At 49.5% G+C, this 17888-nt stretch overlaps 1 protein-coding gene across 3 annotated transcripts in view; it reads left to right on the forward strand.

The window, feature by feature from the left end:
• GNG4 (G protein subunit gamma 4) overlaps nt 1-17888 on the forward strand; it is a 66779-nt gene that overhangs the window by 30019 nt on the left and 18872 nt on the right. For 2 of the 3 annotated variants that reach the window (XM_060033778.1, XM_060033777.1), the window contains exons 2-3: nt 1008-1118; nt 7451-7559. In XM_060033778.1, coding sequence (XP_059889761.1) covers nt 7461-7559 — 99 coding nt within the window. In that variant the 5' untranslated portion in view covers nt 1008-1118; nt 7451-7460. Of the gene's footprint in view, nt 1-1007; nt 1127-7450; nt 7560-17888 lie in introns of all 3 variants that reach the window. The other variant, XM_060033779.1, reaches the window with a different exon arrangement.

Here is a 17888-nt window from a genome sequence, read left to right on the forward strand (position 1 = left end):
GCTGTCAGTCCATTCCTGTCTGGCCTTTGTTTTTGGTCCAAGTTCACTGGGATCCTGGGAGATGGATGCTCTAGGGCAGGATGCTGGGAGCCCTGGGGGAGGGAGCCCATTGTCCCAGAGTCAGCCTTTCTGGGGGAGGGAGTTGGCGGGGCTCATTGTCTCTCCATGGAGAGTCCCCTGCTTTAAAGCCATCTAATCAAATCATCTCTTCTAAATGTCCTCTGGTTGGAATCAGGTTATTCCTAGTATGTGTGAGAATAATAAGCATCAACATGTTAACCAGAATTGTCTCTGGCAAAATGCATTGTAGGGCTTCCCTGGTGGCGCAGTGGTTAAGAATCCGCCTGCCGATGCAGGGGACACGGGTTCGAGCCCTGGTCCGGGAAGATCTCACACGCCACAGAGCAACTAAGCCCATGCGCCACAGCTACTGAGCCTGCACTCCAGAGCCCGCGAGCCACAACTCCTGAAGCCCGGGCCCCTAGAGCACATGCTCCGCAACAAGAGAAGCCACCGCAATGGCTGAAGAGTAGCCCCCCTTCGCCGCAACTAGAGAAAGCCCGTGCGCAGCAGCGAAGACCCAAGCAGCCAAAAATAAATAAATAAAATAAATAAATTTTTAAAAAATGCATTATAATCTGTCTTTATTTTCTTTGCTGTAATTTTCTCTATACTCACATTTTTCTACAATGGACGTATCTTTTCATAAGAAGAAAGAAAACATCTAAACTGTTCCTGTTTGGCAGAGGTCTGGCTGGAGTGGGGTGGGTGAGGGCAGCGTGCAGGTACGGGAGGCCCCAGGTGGCCTGTGGCCTCCAGATGTTCCCCTGTGCTCTTTGTCGGATTGGGGCCTTCTCTTTCTGCCTTTAGCTCACCGTCTCCCCTGGGGTCTGATATGGGAGAGACAGCTGCTGAGCTCGAGGGCAGGGCACGGAGGGAGCTGGGGCTGTCTGGGAGACGCCTGGCTTCTGCTGCACCTGGTGACCCATCTCTGGTTGTGCTTCCAGGTGAGCCTCAAAGCAGGAGCCCTGACTCAGCCTCTCATCTGACGACTGTCAGCTGCCACTGCCGCCAGCCCATCCCCTGCCCAGGCCTGTCGCTGTGCCATCTCTCAGCAGGTGAGGAGGTAACGTACCCTGTCCAAGAGCAGGTTCTCTCTGGAGAGCAGGTGTCTCTGCCAGCAGTGCGTGTGTGGGCCTGGGGTGAGGCTGGGCTGGCAGGCTCCTTGATGGGTGGCCAGGTCCTCACACCATCACTTTCCTCTTCTAGCAGATGTCATCATCCCAGATGTAGGGCCCTCATGAAGCCTGTTTTACCCCCCTCCTCACATCATCCCTCACATTATGGATGTGCCCCCTCCTGGGGGAGCATCAGGAGGAGAACCAAGCCATGTCCATGGGTTGCTGGCCGGGGTGGGAATCAAGCTGTGTGCTCTCCCCACTAGGAACAGAGATGTTACTCAGGCAGGCACCCTTGTTCAGCAACTCGCTGTGACAAAGGGGGTGAAGGTCAACCAACACTCCCACCCAGCCCACCTTGCAGTCTAAGCTGCTTGGTCCCTTTAGGCCTAGAGGGCTGTGCTCACTGGCAACAGCTGTTTTTCAGGCATTTCCCAGAGAGACGGACTGCAGCACTCTGCCAGCCGACACATAGCAAGGGCTTGTGGAGATAAGTCATGTTAGGGAGGGTGGCTGAAAAGGCACGATGAAATTCTAAGCACTGTATCCCGAGTCAGGTCAGATGGGCAGCACTGGGGATTGAACCACCTTGCACTGCCCTGCCCCTGACTCTGAGTTTACCCAGTTATACACCACAGGATGCAGCCCGTTAGAACCTCCCTGGGAAAGCTGTCTGTGTGAGTGTATCCCGTGTGCCGGAGGAGAGAGAGGTCTGACCACCGAGGTGACAGAGCCAGTCTCCTGAGTAGTTGGCTCGTTTCCCTTTCCTTCTGCCTTGTCCTCTAAAAAGCCAAGGGTCAAGTTCGTGGTCCACCGGTGGCCAGTATTCATGTTCAGCTTCATTGCATCTCCATTCTTCCCTACTTCCACGTTTCTTCTTGGGTCAAGGTGGGTGTACATGCACACATATGTATATGGAGAGAGACATCCATCTGTTCCCGTGGAGGTATGGTGTCTGGGTAGTCTTGTTGCCAAACCAGACTTAGGTCCACTCTCCCGCCCACAGTAAAGCCAGTCTGCTGACACCGGGTGGTGGTGAAGGAAAGTGCAGCGTTCTTTGCAGGGCGTCAACCAAGGAGTCCAGGCCGGCTAGTGCTCAGAACGCCCGAACTCCCTGGTAGGTTTCAGGAAAGCATTTTAAAGGCTGAGTGAGAGAGGGGAGTCCCAGGGGATGTGATCCGCTCATGCGCAATTCTCTGATTGACTGATGGTGAGGTCACAGGACGGTGTCACATCATCAATCCTCAGGCCCCAGTAGGTCTGGGGGCTTCATGCTCGTGGTCGTCAGGTAGTTAATTTCTTCCATTTGGCGGGGGTTTTAGGATGTACCGAACAACTCAGGAAATGTGCATCAGACACTGTCATCTAGGTGCTTCAGAGAGGAGCTGAAGTGGAGGATATGGGGGAGGGCTCTGTCCCGGGAAGGCCCCATAGGGTCCTTCTCAGTTACAGTCTTGAAAGGGCAGCGATGTGGAACCTAAGAGGTGCCTGACCAGGTAGGGGAGGGAGGCCCTCAGAGACCTTCCCAGGGGGTCCTTTCTTTAAAAGACTCAGTTGCCTTTAGCTCCATTTGACAAAAGCCATTTCCTTCTCCAGGGCCAACTGTGTCCCTGGGTTATCTTGACACCACAGCGGGTGGGGGAATCCTCCCTGCCATTGCATGCCCAAGTTAGGCGGGTTTAGGGTCACTCGAGGGGTGAGCCTGTCCTGGGAGAGCAGGCTAGCCCAAGTGATGGGTAACGGCCTCTTAGTGCCCTGAAGGCCCCAGCAGGCTGAGGAGGGGCGACCAGCCCGGGCAGCATCGGGGAAATGCTTCCTTCCACTTCCATTAAAGATCTCTGCAAAATTAAGTTCTTTAACCTCCTTGAAAATTCGAAAAATAAAGGGGTAGGACCTGGACCTCTGAGGTCCCTTCCAGTATTAACGTTTGGTGATTCAGAGCCTTGCTACTCAAAGTGTGGTCCCCGGACCAGCAGCAACTGGGGGCTTGTTAGAAATGCAAATTCTTGGACCAAACCCCAACTCATTTAATCAAAAAATCTGCATTTTGTCCAGATCCCCAGGGATTCATATGCCCATGAAAATCTGTAAAGGTCTGATTAAAGAGTCCTGAAGGTACACGAGCACCCACCTTCCAAGGTGATCTGATGGACATACAGGAACGACGGAGTGGAAACGATTTACTGCCAGCCGTGGTGCTCCACCTCTGGGACGTGCCAGAATCACCTTGGGAGGTTGTGAAATGCAGGTTCTGGTCTGTGGCGCCACAGTCTGGGCTCTGGGTGTGCATACGCTTGAGCATCCTTACTGGCCACTTGGAGACAGGACAGAAACGTGCACGTGTGAAGTGGCTTATAAGTCACTGACGGCAACAAGAGTGACATCCTATAAATGGGGTCAGCGAGCCCAGGGGCAGCAGAGCAGGGGGGTGAGGTGGGCAGGCTTGTCATCCCTGTACTGGGGACAGGGCTTTGCATCCTTATTTTTAGCATCTCCACGTTTAGTTACTTAGGGGGCCCTTCTATGTGCATCTGTAGTTACCTCTCCACCTCCTTCCTGAGCAACAGTGGAAATGGGGGGAAGGGAGGGTTCTATGTTGTGTTGTTGGTGCTTGTTTTGAGATGATGAAAAAGACATAAACGTATTTTTATGTGCTGAGAAAGAAGGCACCCAGAGACACTGATGTTACAGGAGAAAGTGGGGTGCGTGGCAGGTCAGAGCCCCAAGAAGGGGACAGGTCCGCTACAGGTGAGGTGTCAGGCTTGGGTAAGGAGGTGCTTTCAGCCGCAAGTGACAGGTGACCCAAGAAGTATGGCCTAGACTGTGAGGAATATATTCTGTCAGTATCAAGGGTCCGAAGTAGAGTGTCCGGGATCCACGCATCTCAGGGCTCTGGATCTGTTTCTCCATGAGTCTCCTGCCTTTGCCCTGGGTCCATTCCCCAACGTCACGATGGCAACTCTCAGTGAAGCCAGCCAAAGACTGGGACTTCTCCTGGTGGACCTTGACTAGGAAGGAAAACCTTTCCTACAAGTCCCCTGCAGATTTCCCCGCACGTCGCCTTGATTAGGACGGGCTCATGCGCTCTGGTCCTTGTGCAAGGGAGGTGGGAAATGGCGTGTGGCACCATGGGCCCCTGAAGCAGAAGGTGGGCTCTGCTCTCAGGGGCAGCAGGGAAGTGGGCAGCCATGGGGAGGGCCAGCAGCAGGTCCTGATGCAGAGGCACGGATGGAGGGCAGGATGCGTGTGGACACCGAGCAACCGTAGGAGGTGGAGCTGGAGTCAAGGAGGTTCTGCCCTAACGGCTTTTCCTCTGTTCCGTGGAAGCTGAGGTCGCCTTCCAAGGACGAGAGGACAGAGGTGGTGAGGAGGTGATGGAGATTGACGTGGTCAGGAGGGCAGAGGGAGGGGTGATGGGAACGGGCTGAGGTCGCCAGGTGGCCTTGAGGACCCGCTCAGGCTGGCCTGTCAAGTCTTTGGGCACCAGTCCCCAGCTTTTGGGGGCGTTTCTCCAGCAGCCCTTCCGAGGGGGCTGGGAGGGGAAGGAGTTAGATTGAAAGTGCTGGGTTTGGGGGACAGAGGGAAGAAGGCAAGTCTTGGGAGAGTGATGACGATGCGGGGCTGTGGTCTGACAGACACTGTGGAGGCCCCGGGGCTTTGAGACTGAGGAGGAGGAAGGGGGTGAGGACACCAGGGCCTGGGAGCAGAGCCCTCCTGGCTGGGGGCAGACGCGGTCCGGAGGGGGACCCGGTGGGGAGAGCAGGGAGGCGGAGGGGCCCACGGAGGGGACACAGGAGGGAGAAGACACGCGGCGCCAGGTGCTGGGCCCACCCCACCTGCTTATTTTATCTCTCGGACACGAAACGGAAAAGGCCGTTTGTCCAATATTAAGCATTTGGCCAGACTTCTCGCTCTGTGTTGAGGAGAGGGTTGAAAATGTGCCCTTTCTCTGTGACCAGGGGAAGGATGAGAAAGCGGCAGAGCGGGGTCAGGGCCAGTCCTGGGGCAGCAGGGAAGGAGAGGGCGGTTCCAGGGGGACAGACGGAGATCCGGTTCTGCAGGTAACGTTTTCTATACGCTCACACCCACCCTCACTCACACACTCTCACACACACACACACCCTCAAACACACACACCCTCACACACACTCACACACAAACACCCACCCTCTCACACACACACACACACCAACCCTCACACACTCACACACACTCACACACACACACTGACACACACCCACCCTCACTTACACACACACTCACACAAACACCCACCCTCACACACACACCTTCACACACACTCTCAGACACACACACTAACACCCACCCTCACACAAACACCCACCCTCACTCGCGCACACACACACACACACTAACACCCACCCTCACACAAACACCCACCTTCACTCACGCACACACACACAGTAACACCCACCCTCACACACACACACACACACTCACACCCACCCTGACTCACACATACACTCGCACACACCCACATGCAATTCAGATTCCTTCCCCCAGCTCCCTTTCCCCGGATCTTCCTTTCTTCACTTCTGCTGACCCCGGGCTCAGCTTCCTCTCACGAAGCCCCCCTGGTCCCTGCCACCCCTCCACTTCCTCAACTCCTGAACCCCCCAAGTCAGTGATGAGGGAAGAGAGGGGTGATTTCAGGAACGGGGCTGGACAATGAGAATCTGAGGACAGTCATCTCAGGGCCTGTTTTCACTTGTCGGTCAGGCTGAGGAGGCTGGGGAGTAGACTGCATCTTCTCCTTCCTTTTGTGTGGACACAGGGACATGTAAACACACCCGTGCACAGAGGGGCCGCCCTGCACACACAGCCTGGCAGAGGGCGCGCCCTTCAGGCACGTGGGCACACAGGGACACAGCCCTGAGCACACATGCAGAATTGCACGCGCATCTCTGTAGAGTGTGGGGGTAGGTGGCTGCTCCCCCGGGTTGCAAAATCCTCAACTACTCATGCTTCTCCTTCCCTTCCTGGGAAATAAAAGTTCCCAACCACGACAGGAACACACCCCTGTTACACTGTGGTTTTGGTGGCTGCTCTGTCTTAGAAGAAGGAAGTTTTATTTTTCGAACATTGCCTGTGGACAGATGAAGTTGCCATCAGGCCTCCTCTGGGCCAGAGAGCCAGTGTGAATGAGAAAAGCCAGAGTGTGGCCTGCCCACCACGGGACCGGCCTCGCCTCCTGCCGCCTCACTGTGCGCTGCGGAAAACCGGTGGCGCCGGGAGACCCACCTCCAGCTCTCGGGCTAGCCCGAGTAGACCTCCTCTGGGTACTTTCTTTAGTTGCAGTAACGGTAGCCTACGGCATGTGCTTTGCTGTGGAGCAGTTAGCATCACAGGAGTCTTCTGGCAGAATGACATGTTGGGTCAGGAAGAATTTCTTCCCCCTTCTAGAAAAACAAATGTATGTTTGGGATAGGTGTGTATGTGTTTATATGTGTTCTTGTTTAAAAACGAACTCCCAACATAAAGTCTGTAAATGTTTTGGAATGGCAGCAAATTAAAACGAATAATAAAGCGGGACTTCCGTGGAGATCCAGTGGTTAAGTCTCCCTGCTTCCACTGCAGGGGGTGCGGGTTGGATCCCTGGTCAGGGAACTAAGAGCCAACATGCTGCATGGCGTGGCCAAATAAATAAACTAATTTTAAAAAAAGAGTAATAAAGCAGGCTCATTCAGGGGAAACTTGCACTTTGCAGTGTAGCCGGCTAGAGGACGCCATGTGAGACAGTGGAAAGAGCCCTCAGCTAGGCTTCAACGCTTTGCGTTTGCGTTCTGGGTCCACAGATTTTGGCTGTGGGACCTTTGACTCTTGGCTTCGTTTCTCTGAGTTCTGCACTTTCTTTACTTGTAAAACAAAACTCAGTCTATTTTGCCCACTTTCAGGGCTGCTAGAGGAGTGAGTGAACAAATGTGTACGAAAATGATTTATTACTAGCAAAGCACCGTACAAATGTCAAGGTATTACTTATGGCCATGGGGGTGGTAATGTGACTCTGGGACCATCTGTTATCTTCTGTTTCCTCTCGCTGGGGCTGAGAAGGTCTGGCAAACAGGAGCCTGATGGCTTGCTCCCGTCACTCAGATGAAGCACTCCTTCCTCTTATCCCAGGAGGGTCTGCTCCTATGGCTTCCTGGCCTGGAAAGAGAAGCTGCAGGGGGTAGGAGGTGAGAAAGCTGAGGGGGGTTCTGCCTCACTTTGGAAAAGCAGCTCTTTCAACCCCTTAACTTTGGTTGTTTCAGGGGCAGCAGAATGAAAGAAGGCATGTCCAGTAACAGCACTGCCAGCATCTCCCAAGCCAGGAAGGCTGTGGAGCAGCTGAAGATGGAGGCCTGCATGGACAGGGTGAAGGTAAGCACGCACAAGCCGGCCTGGCCCTCTGACCAACGCTCAGCTCCAAACAGTGCCCCCCATGCTCAGAGCAGCCTCATGAGAGCAGATGCGTCGCCCCATAGCGCATCCAGCCAACTGGCGGCTGTAACGTTTACAGACGAGCGTTTGCTGCGGGGTTCAGAGCGTGCCTGAGCAGCCAGTGGGTGCAGAATACACAGTGTGTGGATTCCGTGAGGAGTCGCCAAAAATAGACCCGTATCCATCTCAGCTCTCTTTAGCTCCGTTGTCATGCCAGTAAGCGAGGGAGAGTTGAGCCGTGAGATCCATCATAGTTTTCCTGCCTGATCCAGTGACTCTGAGGTTAAACAGCATCACGTATTTTGACAGGGGCGCTGTCGGGAGTGCAGCATCGAGCCGTGCACCGCGTTTGTCATAGGCTCCTTTGGGGAGGAGAGGGAAGAGGTGCCAGCCGCCTCCCACCATGTTCGTTTCTCTGAGGAGTGTAGTTGTCTTCACGCTGGGCGAGCTGAAGTGAGATGAAGCCAGCTCTTCTCCAGGTGCCACTTTGAAGCAAGCAGGGGGCCAGGCGGAGCAAGTGGCTCTGAGATGCCGCTTAGTTAGGTTCATGGACTGTAATACACCTGGAAGCCCATCGGGAATCTGACAGCAGGAAACACGAGTCCAGTGTGTCTGTGGCCTTTTGGGACACAACACAGGGCTCTCACCCAGACACTGGGATGCAAATAAGACAGAATCCATGGGGCACCGGGGGACTCCTAAAGCCTTCTGTTGGCAGAGCGAGCAGTCCCTTCCCCAGGCTCCCACCCCCGAGAGCTGTGGCCAGATAACACCAGCTTCTGCTTCCGTCAGGATAGTTATTCCCCTTCCCTGGGGACGTCCAGGTACGAGCTGTCCAAGGAGGCAGTAAGCAATCCCAGTGAGTGACACAGTGTATATACCACGCAAGAAGGGGATGCAGGACGATACACATCGGTCTAAGTGGACCAGCTATATCTGCACGTACTGATACCAACTACAAATTAGACATCAGTCCTTGATCCCTAGGCTAGAAGAGGAAGCAAGAAGAGAAACAGTTCTTAAAGAAGGGGAGCCCCAGTGGTGTAGAAATGGGTCTAAGGATGAGCACTGCAGACAGTCAGGAGGCTACTGGTTCAAGGATAGACTAGACCTTGGTGAGAGGACGAGAATGCGGTGAGATTCGCTCTTTGGACAGAGATGCCTGAGCACGTGCTCTGGCCTCAGCGCAGTCCTGGGATATAAACACGAGTGGAATGTTCCGTCATGTTGCTCAGAGAAGACTCCCGGGAGTCGTGAGCTGGGAGTGGGTTGGGAGGTGACACGGGGGAGAAGGGAAGGCCAGTGTGAGCTGACTGTGACTCATTGCGAGCACTTGGACTTGACGGAAGAGCTGGTAGTTGTGCTGGGAGGGCAGCTGGGGGATGCCGTGTGCACACGTACAGTTCATGGAAATGACTGGGTGTGCGCCGAGGCTACGTACGGGATGACTAACAACAGTCGATAAAGTCGTCAGAGGCCGAGGGCAGCGGAAGCTGTAGAGGTACCCGGGAGAGGCCTCGAGGGGAAGAGAGCAGAGGCAGGATGGAGAGGCCAGTGCGCAAGAAACTCAGCAGAACTTACAGGGTAAGTGTGGGAGCCGCCAGGAAGAGAGAAGCTAGACCCCAACCGTCAAGCCCATGGCCTGAGGACTGGAAAGATGGTGGGCACCGGTTTTGGCGATAGGACAGTCACCATGCTGGGGAGTTTTACTTTGGCAAGGAAGATACACTCGGTGATAACAGGTCCTCACCTGTGACCTTCACCACCCAGGAGTCATGGTGGGGACCACGTGTCCCCACGAGGAAGGGCCCTTCAGGAGTCACTAAAGGCACGTGCACAGTCTCCGAAAGAGGCGGAGGAGATCATAAGGCAACTCAGAGTCCAGTTTGTTACTCAGGTGGCATCAAGGGATGGGCAGTCCTGTTCTTGCGGTGAGTAGGTTATGGAAATGCGGCTCCTTGATCCTGGGAGAAGCCGCCCGGCGGGATCTGCGGCCTCTGTGGTAAATCCAGGGCCAGTGACAGCCGTGTCAGATTTGGTTCAGAGCTGGCAGAGAGTCGTCACAGCAGAGATGATCCAGGGCTGCCTGAGGACAGAGGTGGCCCTGAGGAACCACATGCTGGCCGTAGCTTCACAGTCACGTGTGGTTTTTTGGCTTGGGTTTTGCTCACACAACCTTGAACTTTTTCTTTGTTTGTTTTAAATTGTGGTAAGATACATATAACATGTAACTTATCAGTTTAGCCATTTTTAAGTGTACCGTTAACTAGCATTGCGTACGTCCACAGTATTGTGCAGAGCCACCCATTTCCAGAGCTCTTCCTTATCCCCCAAAACAGAAACTCCACCCATTAAGCTCTAACTCCCTGTCGCCGCCCCCGCTTCCTTAGCCCCAGCAACCTCTCCTACTTTCTGTCTCTATGAATTTGACTCTTCGAGGTACCTCATTGATGTACACGGAATCATGCAATATTTGTCTGAATTTTGTCTATGGCTTATTTCACTTGGCATATGCCTTCAGGGTCTGTCCAGTGTAGCATGTCAGGATTTCATTCCTTTGTCAGGCTGAATAGTATTTCATTATGTGCGTGGACCACGTTTTACTTACCCATTCATCTGTTGATGGACATTTGGGTTGTTTCCACCTTTTGGCTATTGTGAAGAGCGCTGCTGTGAACATGAGTGTGCAAGTGTTTGGGTCCCTGCTTTCAGTTCTTTGGGGTATATGCCCAGAATTGGCATTGCTGGATCATATGGTAATTCTATGTTTAACTTTTTTGAGGAACCACCATACCGGTTTCCATGGTAGCCATACCTTTTTACATCCTCCCCACCCCCACATCCTCGCCAATACTTGTTATTTTCCTTTTTTTAAAATAATAGCCATCCTCATGGGTGTTACGCTCACACTTTATTTGATATTGTTGTTTTTAAGATTTTTTTTTTTTTTTGTGGTATGTGGGCCTCTCACTGCTGTGGTCTCTCCCGCTGTGGAGCACAGGCTCCGGACGCACAGCCTCAGCGGCCATGGGTCACGGACCCAGCTGCTCCGTGGCATGTGAGATCTTCCCGGACCGGGGCACGAACCCGTGTCCCCTGCATCGGCAGGCGGACTCTCAACCACTGTACCACCAGGGAAGCCCGATTTTTTTTGTTTTTTGATGTGGACCATTTTTAAAGTCTTTATTGAAGTTGTTACAATATGGCTTCTGTTTTTTTGTTATTTTTTTATGGCTTCTGTTTTATGTTTTGGTTTTATGGCCGCAAGGCATGTGGGATCCTATTAGCTCCCCGGCCAGGGACCGAATTCGCACCCCCTGCATTGGAAGGCAAAGTCGTAACCACTGGGAGTCCCTCACACTTGATTTGCATCACTAGACGGACGCCCCTTGCTTCAGGGCACAGGATGGCTTTGGGGAAAAATCTACTTGATGCAACTCTTTGGCGGCAAAAAAAAAAAAGTGTGTATTGATATCAGTTAAGCCAGACAATAAAAACAGAATGTGGGAAGAAAGAGACTCCGTCAAGGATACCCAGATTGACCTTGATGAGGACCTTGAGGAGGGTGGAAATAGGAACAGCGTCACCAGGGAGAAGAAGTGGCCTTTCTAGGGTGGCTGAGAGTTTACTGCAGGAGGGGAAGAAGGAAAAAGGGAGCCTGGGGGTAAATGACCGAGGGAAGCTGTGTGGAAGGAGGAGAGGAACAGTACCTAGAATTCACTGACCTCATACAAACAGTGAGGGCAATGCCAGGTCCAGATGAAGGGGGAAAAGGGCAGTCTGACTGCATGGTGAGGATGTAGGAAAAGCGAGTGTGCCGTGCCTTCCATGGGGCCCGGAGAGAGGGAAGAACAAGGGGAAACAGCTGGAGGCCCCGTGGAAGAAATAATTGCAGGCGTGTGTGCAGGCTTGTTGATTCCTCGTGATCGTTCTTTGGGTGTTGTCTTGTTCACACAGTTAGTTGGCGAGATTACTGACACGGAAGCTAGGGGAGAGATCTGGTCATCTGTTAATTACCTATTCTTCATTTCTACTTCTTTGATCTATGGAAAGAACCAACGGATTAGGCAAGGTACTGTGTGGTCAAACGATGTGAAAGGGGTGCTAGGGCCGGAGATGAGTAGAGCATGGGGGGCACCTGGTGTAAGGTTAGTGACAAGACAAAGGGGGCCGCTGTAGAGAGCTCTTTCCTGCCAGAAGCTGCTTATCCTACCTTCATTCCTTTAATGTTTATTGACTGCCTTCCCCAGCTCAGCCCTCTCCCCCAGCATCCATGTGACTCTTCTCCATCCTACCTCAAAGCTCACCGGGGCATTTCCCAACAAAGCTGGGTGTTCCCCTTTGTGAACCTGTATCAGCTGCTTAAAAAAAAAGGTAAATGTGTTCCATGCATCGTAAGCACAGGGAGGATTCAGCATAGAACCTATATGGCCTCCCCAAAAGCAGAAGCTTAGCAAATAATACTCAGGATCTTAAAAAATAAAGAGCACAGGGACTTCCCTGCTGGCACAGTAGTTAAGAATCTGCCTGCCAGTGCAGGGGACATGGGTTCGAGCCCTGGTCCGGGAGGATCCCACATGCTGTGGAGCAACTAAGCCCGTGCGCCACAACTACTGAGCCTGCGCTCTGGAGCCCGTGAGCCGCAACTACTGAGCCCGCGTGCCACAACTACTGAAGCCCACGCACCTAGACCCCATGTTCCACAACAAGAGAAGCCACCGCAATGAGAAGCCCGCGCACTGCAACCAAGAGTAGCCCCCGCTCGCCACAACTAGAGAAAGCCCGCATGCAGCAACGAAGATTCAATGCAGCCAAAAATGAATGAATGAATGAATAAATGAATGAATAAATAAATAGCGAGCACATAAAAGATGGCTTGGAAACTGTTTTGGTCCCTTGGAAAAGGGCACCCATAACCTTATTCTTACTCTCATCCTTTAGAGGTTCAAGCAATATAAAGTTCTATTGGGAAAGCACATATATGACATGGATCATCAAATAGGGAAAATTTGTTGAGAAATCACGGCAGATACGAGCTGAGCAAAGTATAAGATTCTTAAGTGGAGAAAGTGGTTTCTGGAGCCTGACCGTCCAGCCCAAGAGAAGACTTCAGCTGCAGAAAAGGCGTTGCCCCCTGGGGGAGATGCAGAGGCCCTGAGCAGGCCAGGTCCCAGGCTCCCAGGAGGGCTTCTGGGAGCTGCCTCTCCACTGGGTACCCCTCAGGGTGTTCTGATTCTCCTGACACTGGGCCAACCGCATGGGCTGTGGCCTGTTAGGCTCTGGGGATGGATACACACCTTGAGCAAACCAGTACCTCTCAGCCAGGGACCAGGAAGCTGACAGACTTGCCAAGCAGCATTAGGCCCATCTCTCTCACTTGCCTTCAGTAGATAACTTAAACAGCTGTGGGCGTGCTAACAACCCCGAAAAGTGCCGCCCTTGGGATGAAAGTAGTCTTGTCACCACAAGCTTACAGATGAATGGATAAAGAAGATGTGGTACATATATACAATGGAATATTACTCAGCCATAAAAAAGAATGACATAATGCCATTTGCAGCAACATGGATGGACCTAGAGATGATGATACTAAGTGAAGTAAGTGAGACAAAGGCAAATATCATATGATATCACTTATATGTGGAATCTAAAAAAATGATACAGGGCTTCCCTGGTGGCGCAGTGGTTGAGAGTCCACCTGCCGATGCAGGGGACACGGGTTCGTGCCCCGGTCCGGGAAGATCCCACATGCCGCGGAGCGGCTAGGCCCGTGAGCCATGGCCGCTGAGCCTGCGCGTCCGGAGCCTGTGCTCCGCAACGGGAGAGGCCGCAACAGTGAGAGGCCCACCTACCGCAAAAAAAAAAAAAAAAAAAAAAAAAAAAAAAAAAAAATGATACAAATGAACAGAAACAGACTCACAGACTTTGAAAACAAACTTATAGTTACCAAAGGGGAAAGTTGCTGGGGGAGGGGGCAGGTGGTGGGATAAATTAGGAGTTTGGGATTAACATACACACACTATTATATGTAAAATAGATAATCAACAAGGACGTACTGTATAGCACAGGGAACTCAATATTCTTTAATAACCTAAATGGGAAAAGAATCTGAAAAAGAATAGATATATGTATATGTATAACTGAATCACTTTGTGGTGCACCTGAAACTAACACAACATTGTAGATCAACTATACTCCCATATAAAATAAAACAAAAAACAGCACAAGCTTGATTTGCTGATTGTTGACAGACAGATTGCCCTGTTCTATGTCAGCCTCCCTTCTGTAGACTGCTGAAAAAATGAGGGCAGGAAAAGAAGAATGGCAGATGACAGATGTGCATAAAGTCACCCAAAGAGATGGTGGCAGTAGTGAAACTAGGCTGAAAGAAGGAACTGCCATAAAAGAAGAGAGATTCTATCATGAGATGTCTAAGAGTGTTCTCTTCTAGGAGTTTTATGGTGTCATGTCTTATATTTAGGTCTTTAAACCATTTTGAGTTTATTTTTGTATATGGTGTGAGGGAGTGTTCTAATTTCATTGATTTACATGTAACTGGCCAGCTTTCCCAACACCACGTGTTGAAGAGACTCTTTTCTTCACTGTATATTCTTGCCCCCTTTGTCATACATTAATTGACCATAGGTGTGTGCGCTTATTTTTGAGCTCTCTAGTCTATTCCATTAATCTGTATGTTTTTGCACCAGTACCATACTGTTTTGATTATTGTAGCTTTGTAGTAGTTTCTGAAGTCTGGAAGGGTTATGACTCCAGCTTTCTTCTTTTTTCTGAGGATTGCTTTGGCATTTCTGGGTCTTTTGTGGTTGCATATAAATTTTAGAATTATTTGTTCTAGTTCTGTGAAAAATGTCTTGGGTATTTTGATAGGGATTGCATTAAATTTGTAGATTGCTTTGGATAGTATAGCCATTTTAACAATATTAATTCTTCCAATCCATGAGCATGGGGTATCTTTCCATTTCTTTAAATCATCTTCAATTTCCTTTATCAATGTTTTATAGTTTTCAGCATATAGATCTTTCACCTCCTCATTTAAGTTTATTCTAAGGTATTTTTAAATGTGATTTTAAATGGCACTGTTTTTTACTTTCTAATATTTCATTGTTAGTGTAAAGAAATGCAGCAGATTTCTGAATATTGATCTTGTATCATGCTACCTTGCTGAATTCATTTATTAGTTCTAATTTGTGTGGGACTTTAAGGTTCTCTATATAGAGTATCATGTCATCTGCAAATAGTGGCAGCTTTACTTCTTCCCTTCCAATGTGGATACCTTTAATTTCTTTTTCTTGTCTGATTGCTGTGGCTAGAACTTCCAGTACTGTGTTGAATAGAAGTGAGAATTTAATGGGAAGGCTTTCAGCTTTTTACTATTGAGTATTACATTGGTTGTGGGTTTGTCATAAATGGTTTTTATTATGTCGAGATATGTTCCCTCTGTACCCACTTTGGTGAAAGTTTTTATCATGAATGGATGTTGAATTTCATCAAATGCTTTTTCTGAGTCTGTTGAGATGATCATGTGTTTTTTGTCTTTCCTTTTGTTAATGTGGTATATCACATTGATCGCCTTATTCCTACCCCTGGCCCAACTTTCTGTTGTACTTATCTTTTTTGTATTGATTAGTAAGAGTTTCTTGCATATTATATATTACAAATAGTTTTCCCAGTTTGTTGTTTGTGTTTTAATTTAGTCTTTGATTATCTTTGATGTACCAGTATTTAAAAATTTTACTATGAAAACTATCAATATTTCCTGTGGACTCCTTTGCTTTATACATAAGCCTTTCCATGATGAAATTAGATCAACACTCACCTATATTTTTTCTATATCCTTTATTATTTCAGTTTTTACATTTAACTGTCTAATCCATCAAAATCTGTCATTTACTTAAGAATCAATATAAGAATTTTTTCAAAGTTTTTAAAAAATTTAAACCAGTTCATAACTAACAACCCATAATTCCCCCTCTTGATCTGAAATGTGGGAACTGATTCTGCTCTCCCACTTTTGAGCAGATACTGACTCTTCAGAGCATTTCTGTTCCTACTTCTGGTCACTCATCCCTGTTTCCATTACTGGATCTCTATCTGCTATATTCATGCTAGTGGTCTCTAGTTTTATCCCTAGCCTGCTTTGCTTTTAAACCTTCAGCGTCTTCTTAGGTGTACTCATCTACTCCTGTGAGTTTTTAACATATGTGTCTCCAGCCCAACCCCCTGAACTTTTGTTCTGTATATCTAGGTGCCTACTGGTCAATCCCCCAAAGCCTTAAAATCAGCACATCCCAAACTGACCTTTTTTTATTTCATCCTGTTCTTTTTGTGTATTCTCTCCCTCATTTCTTTATACCACCATCTGCCTGGTCTCTCAAACAAGAAACTCTCTTTCATCCCATATAGCTAATATATTTCCATATCCCACCAGTTTAGCTCCCTGAACATTTCTGAGATCTCTCCCCTCACCTCCATCCTCATGGTCACATGTATTGTCTGACCAACTGCAGAAGCTGTAGGTGGTTGATCTGCCTCTAGTCTTGCCCCTTCAGATCTGTCCTTCCCCTTTCTCTAAATTAGTCTAGTATAAAAATCTGACTTTGAATCCCTCTATTTAAAACTGGATAAAATAGGAGCTCCTTAGCATGACCTACAAGACTCTTGGTTCAGTCCACTCATGGTGTCCGAGGAACTGTCAATACCCCTCCAGGCTCATCTCTTTGTACTCCCTTCCACATGTCTACACTCACACTTTCTCCGGCAATTTCTTAAATATGCCCTGCTGTAACAACGCTCTTCTGCCTTTTCACGTGGTAGTCTCTTCATCTGGAAGATTTCTTTCACCTCTGCCTGGAAAATATCTATTCATTAATCATATGCCAGAGGGGAAAAACAGACACTGGCCTGTGAGCCTTGGCATTCCACCCGCCTGGCTTTTCACAAAGGTGGTCTGCTTGCCCTAAAGTGGGAATTAGCCAAAACCCGAAGATTTCCACGGTGGGGTTGGACAAGCTGGGGAAGGTATGAAACATCTTTAGAGGGAAAGCTCTAAAGAATAACTTACCTGAACTAGGACTTTCCACTGCCTCCGGTCTCATCACCCACTCAAAGAACTGAATGAAGATGTTCCAGCCACACTATAAAGAGAATATTCAAATATTGCTTCAGCAAACAATGAAGGGGGTCAAAGGGAACCTCCCCATACTGTTCTTGCACAAATAGCAGACTTGGATTAGAACTGCCCTCTTTCTAAGTATAAAAGAAAAAAAAATTGGACCTATGCAAATATTCTGCCAAGGTATCAAGGACCAGACTCTAGCGTATGAAAGGCTAATGGAGCACTCACTTAGGAAGAAGTCTTCTTCCAAAAATCCAAAGAACATTTTCGGTGACTGCTTTATAGTCTCCAAAAAATGTAAAGCAAACATAGAATCTATGAAACAAGAGCTCAAGGGAGAGATAAAATAATGAGTTGAAAGGGTGGTAGAAAAGCTAAGGAAAGAATTTGAGAGGGGGTGGGGAACACCATTAGAAGGAGCAAAGAGTCTTTTTTTTGTCTGACTCACTTTACTTAGTATGATAATCTCTCTAGGTCCGTCCATCTTGCTGCAAATGGCATTATTTCATTCTTTTTTATGGTTGAGTAGTAGTCCATTGTATATATGTGCCACATCTTTAGCCATTCATCTGTCGATGGACATTTAGGTTGCTTCCATTTCTTGGCTATTGTAAGCAGTGCTGCGATGAACATTGGGGTGCGTGTATCTTTTCAAATTATGATATCGCTTATTTGTGGAATCTTAAAAAAATGATACAGGGCTTCCCTGGTGGCGCCAGTGGTTGAGAGTCCACCTGCCGATGCGGGGGATACGGGTTCGTGTCCCAGTCCGGGAAGATCCCGCATGCCGCAGAGCAGCTGGGCCCGTGAGCCATGGCCGCTGAACCTGTGCGTCCGGAGCCTGTGCCCCGCAACGGGAGAGGCCACAACTGTGAGAGGCCCGCGTACCGCAAAAAAAAAAAAAAAAAAAAAAAAAAGAACTCATCAAGTATACAGGCAGGGGAAGCGATCATTTAGGACAAGTACACCTGACTTAACACGTGTCAGATGCTTGAATCCTCACGCCAGACCTCAGCTGTTGGTGCTACTGGCACCCCAGTCCTCAGACAGGAAAACCGAGGCCCACAGTTGTTATGTGATGAACTGAGGATACCAACCCAGATCCTTGATTATCATTACACTACACTGCCACA

This window comes from Delphinus delphis, chromosome 16 (genome assembly GCF_949987515.2).
Source record: "Delphinus delphis chromosome 16, mDelDel1.2, whole genome shotgun sequence".
NCBI classification, from domain to species: Eukaryota; Metazoa; Chordata; class Mammalia; order Artiodactyla; family Delphinidae; genus Delphinus; species Delphinus delphis.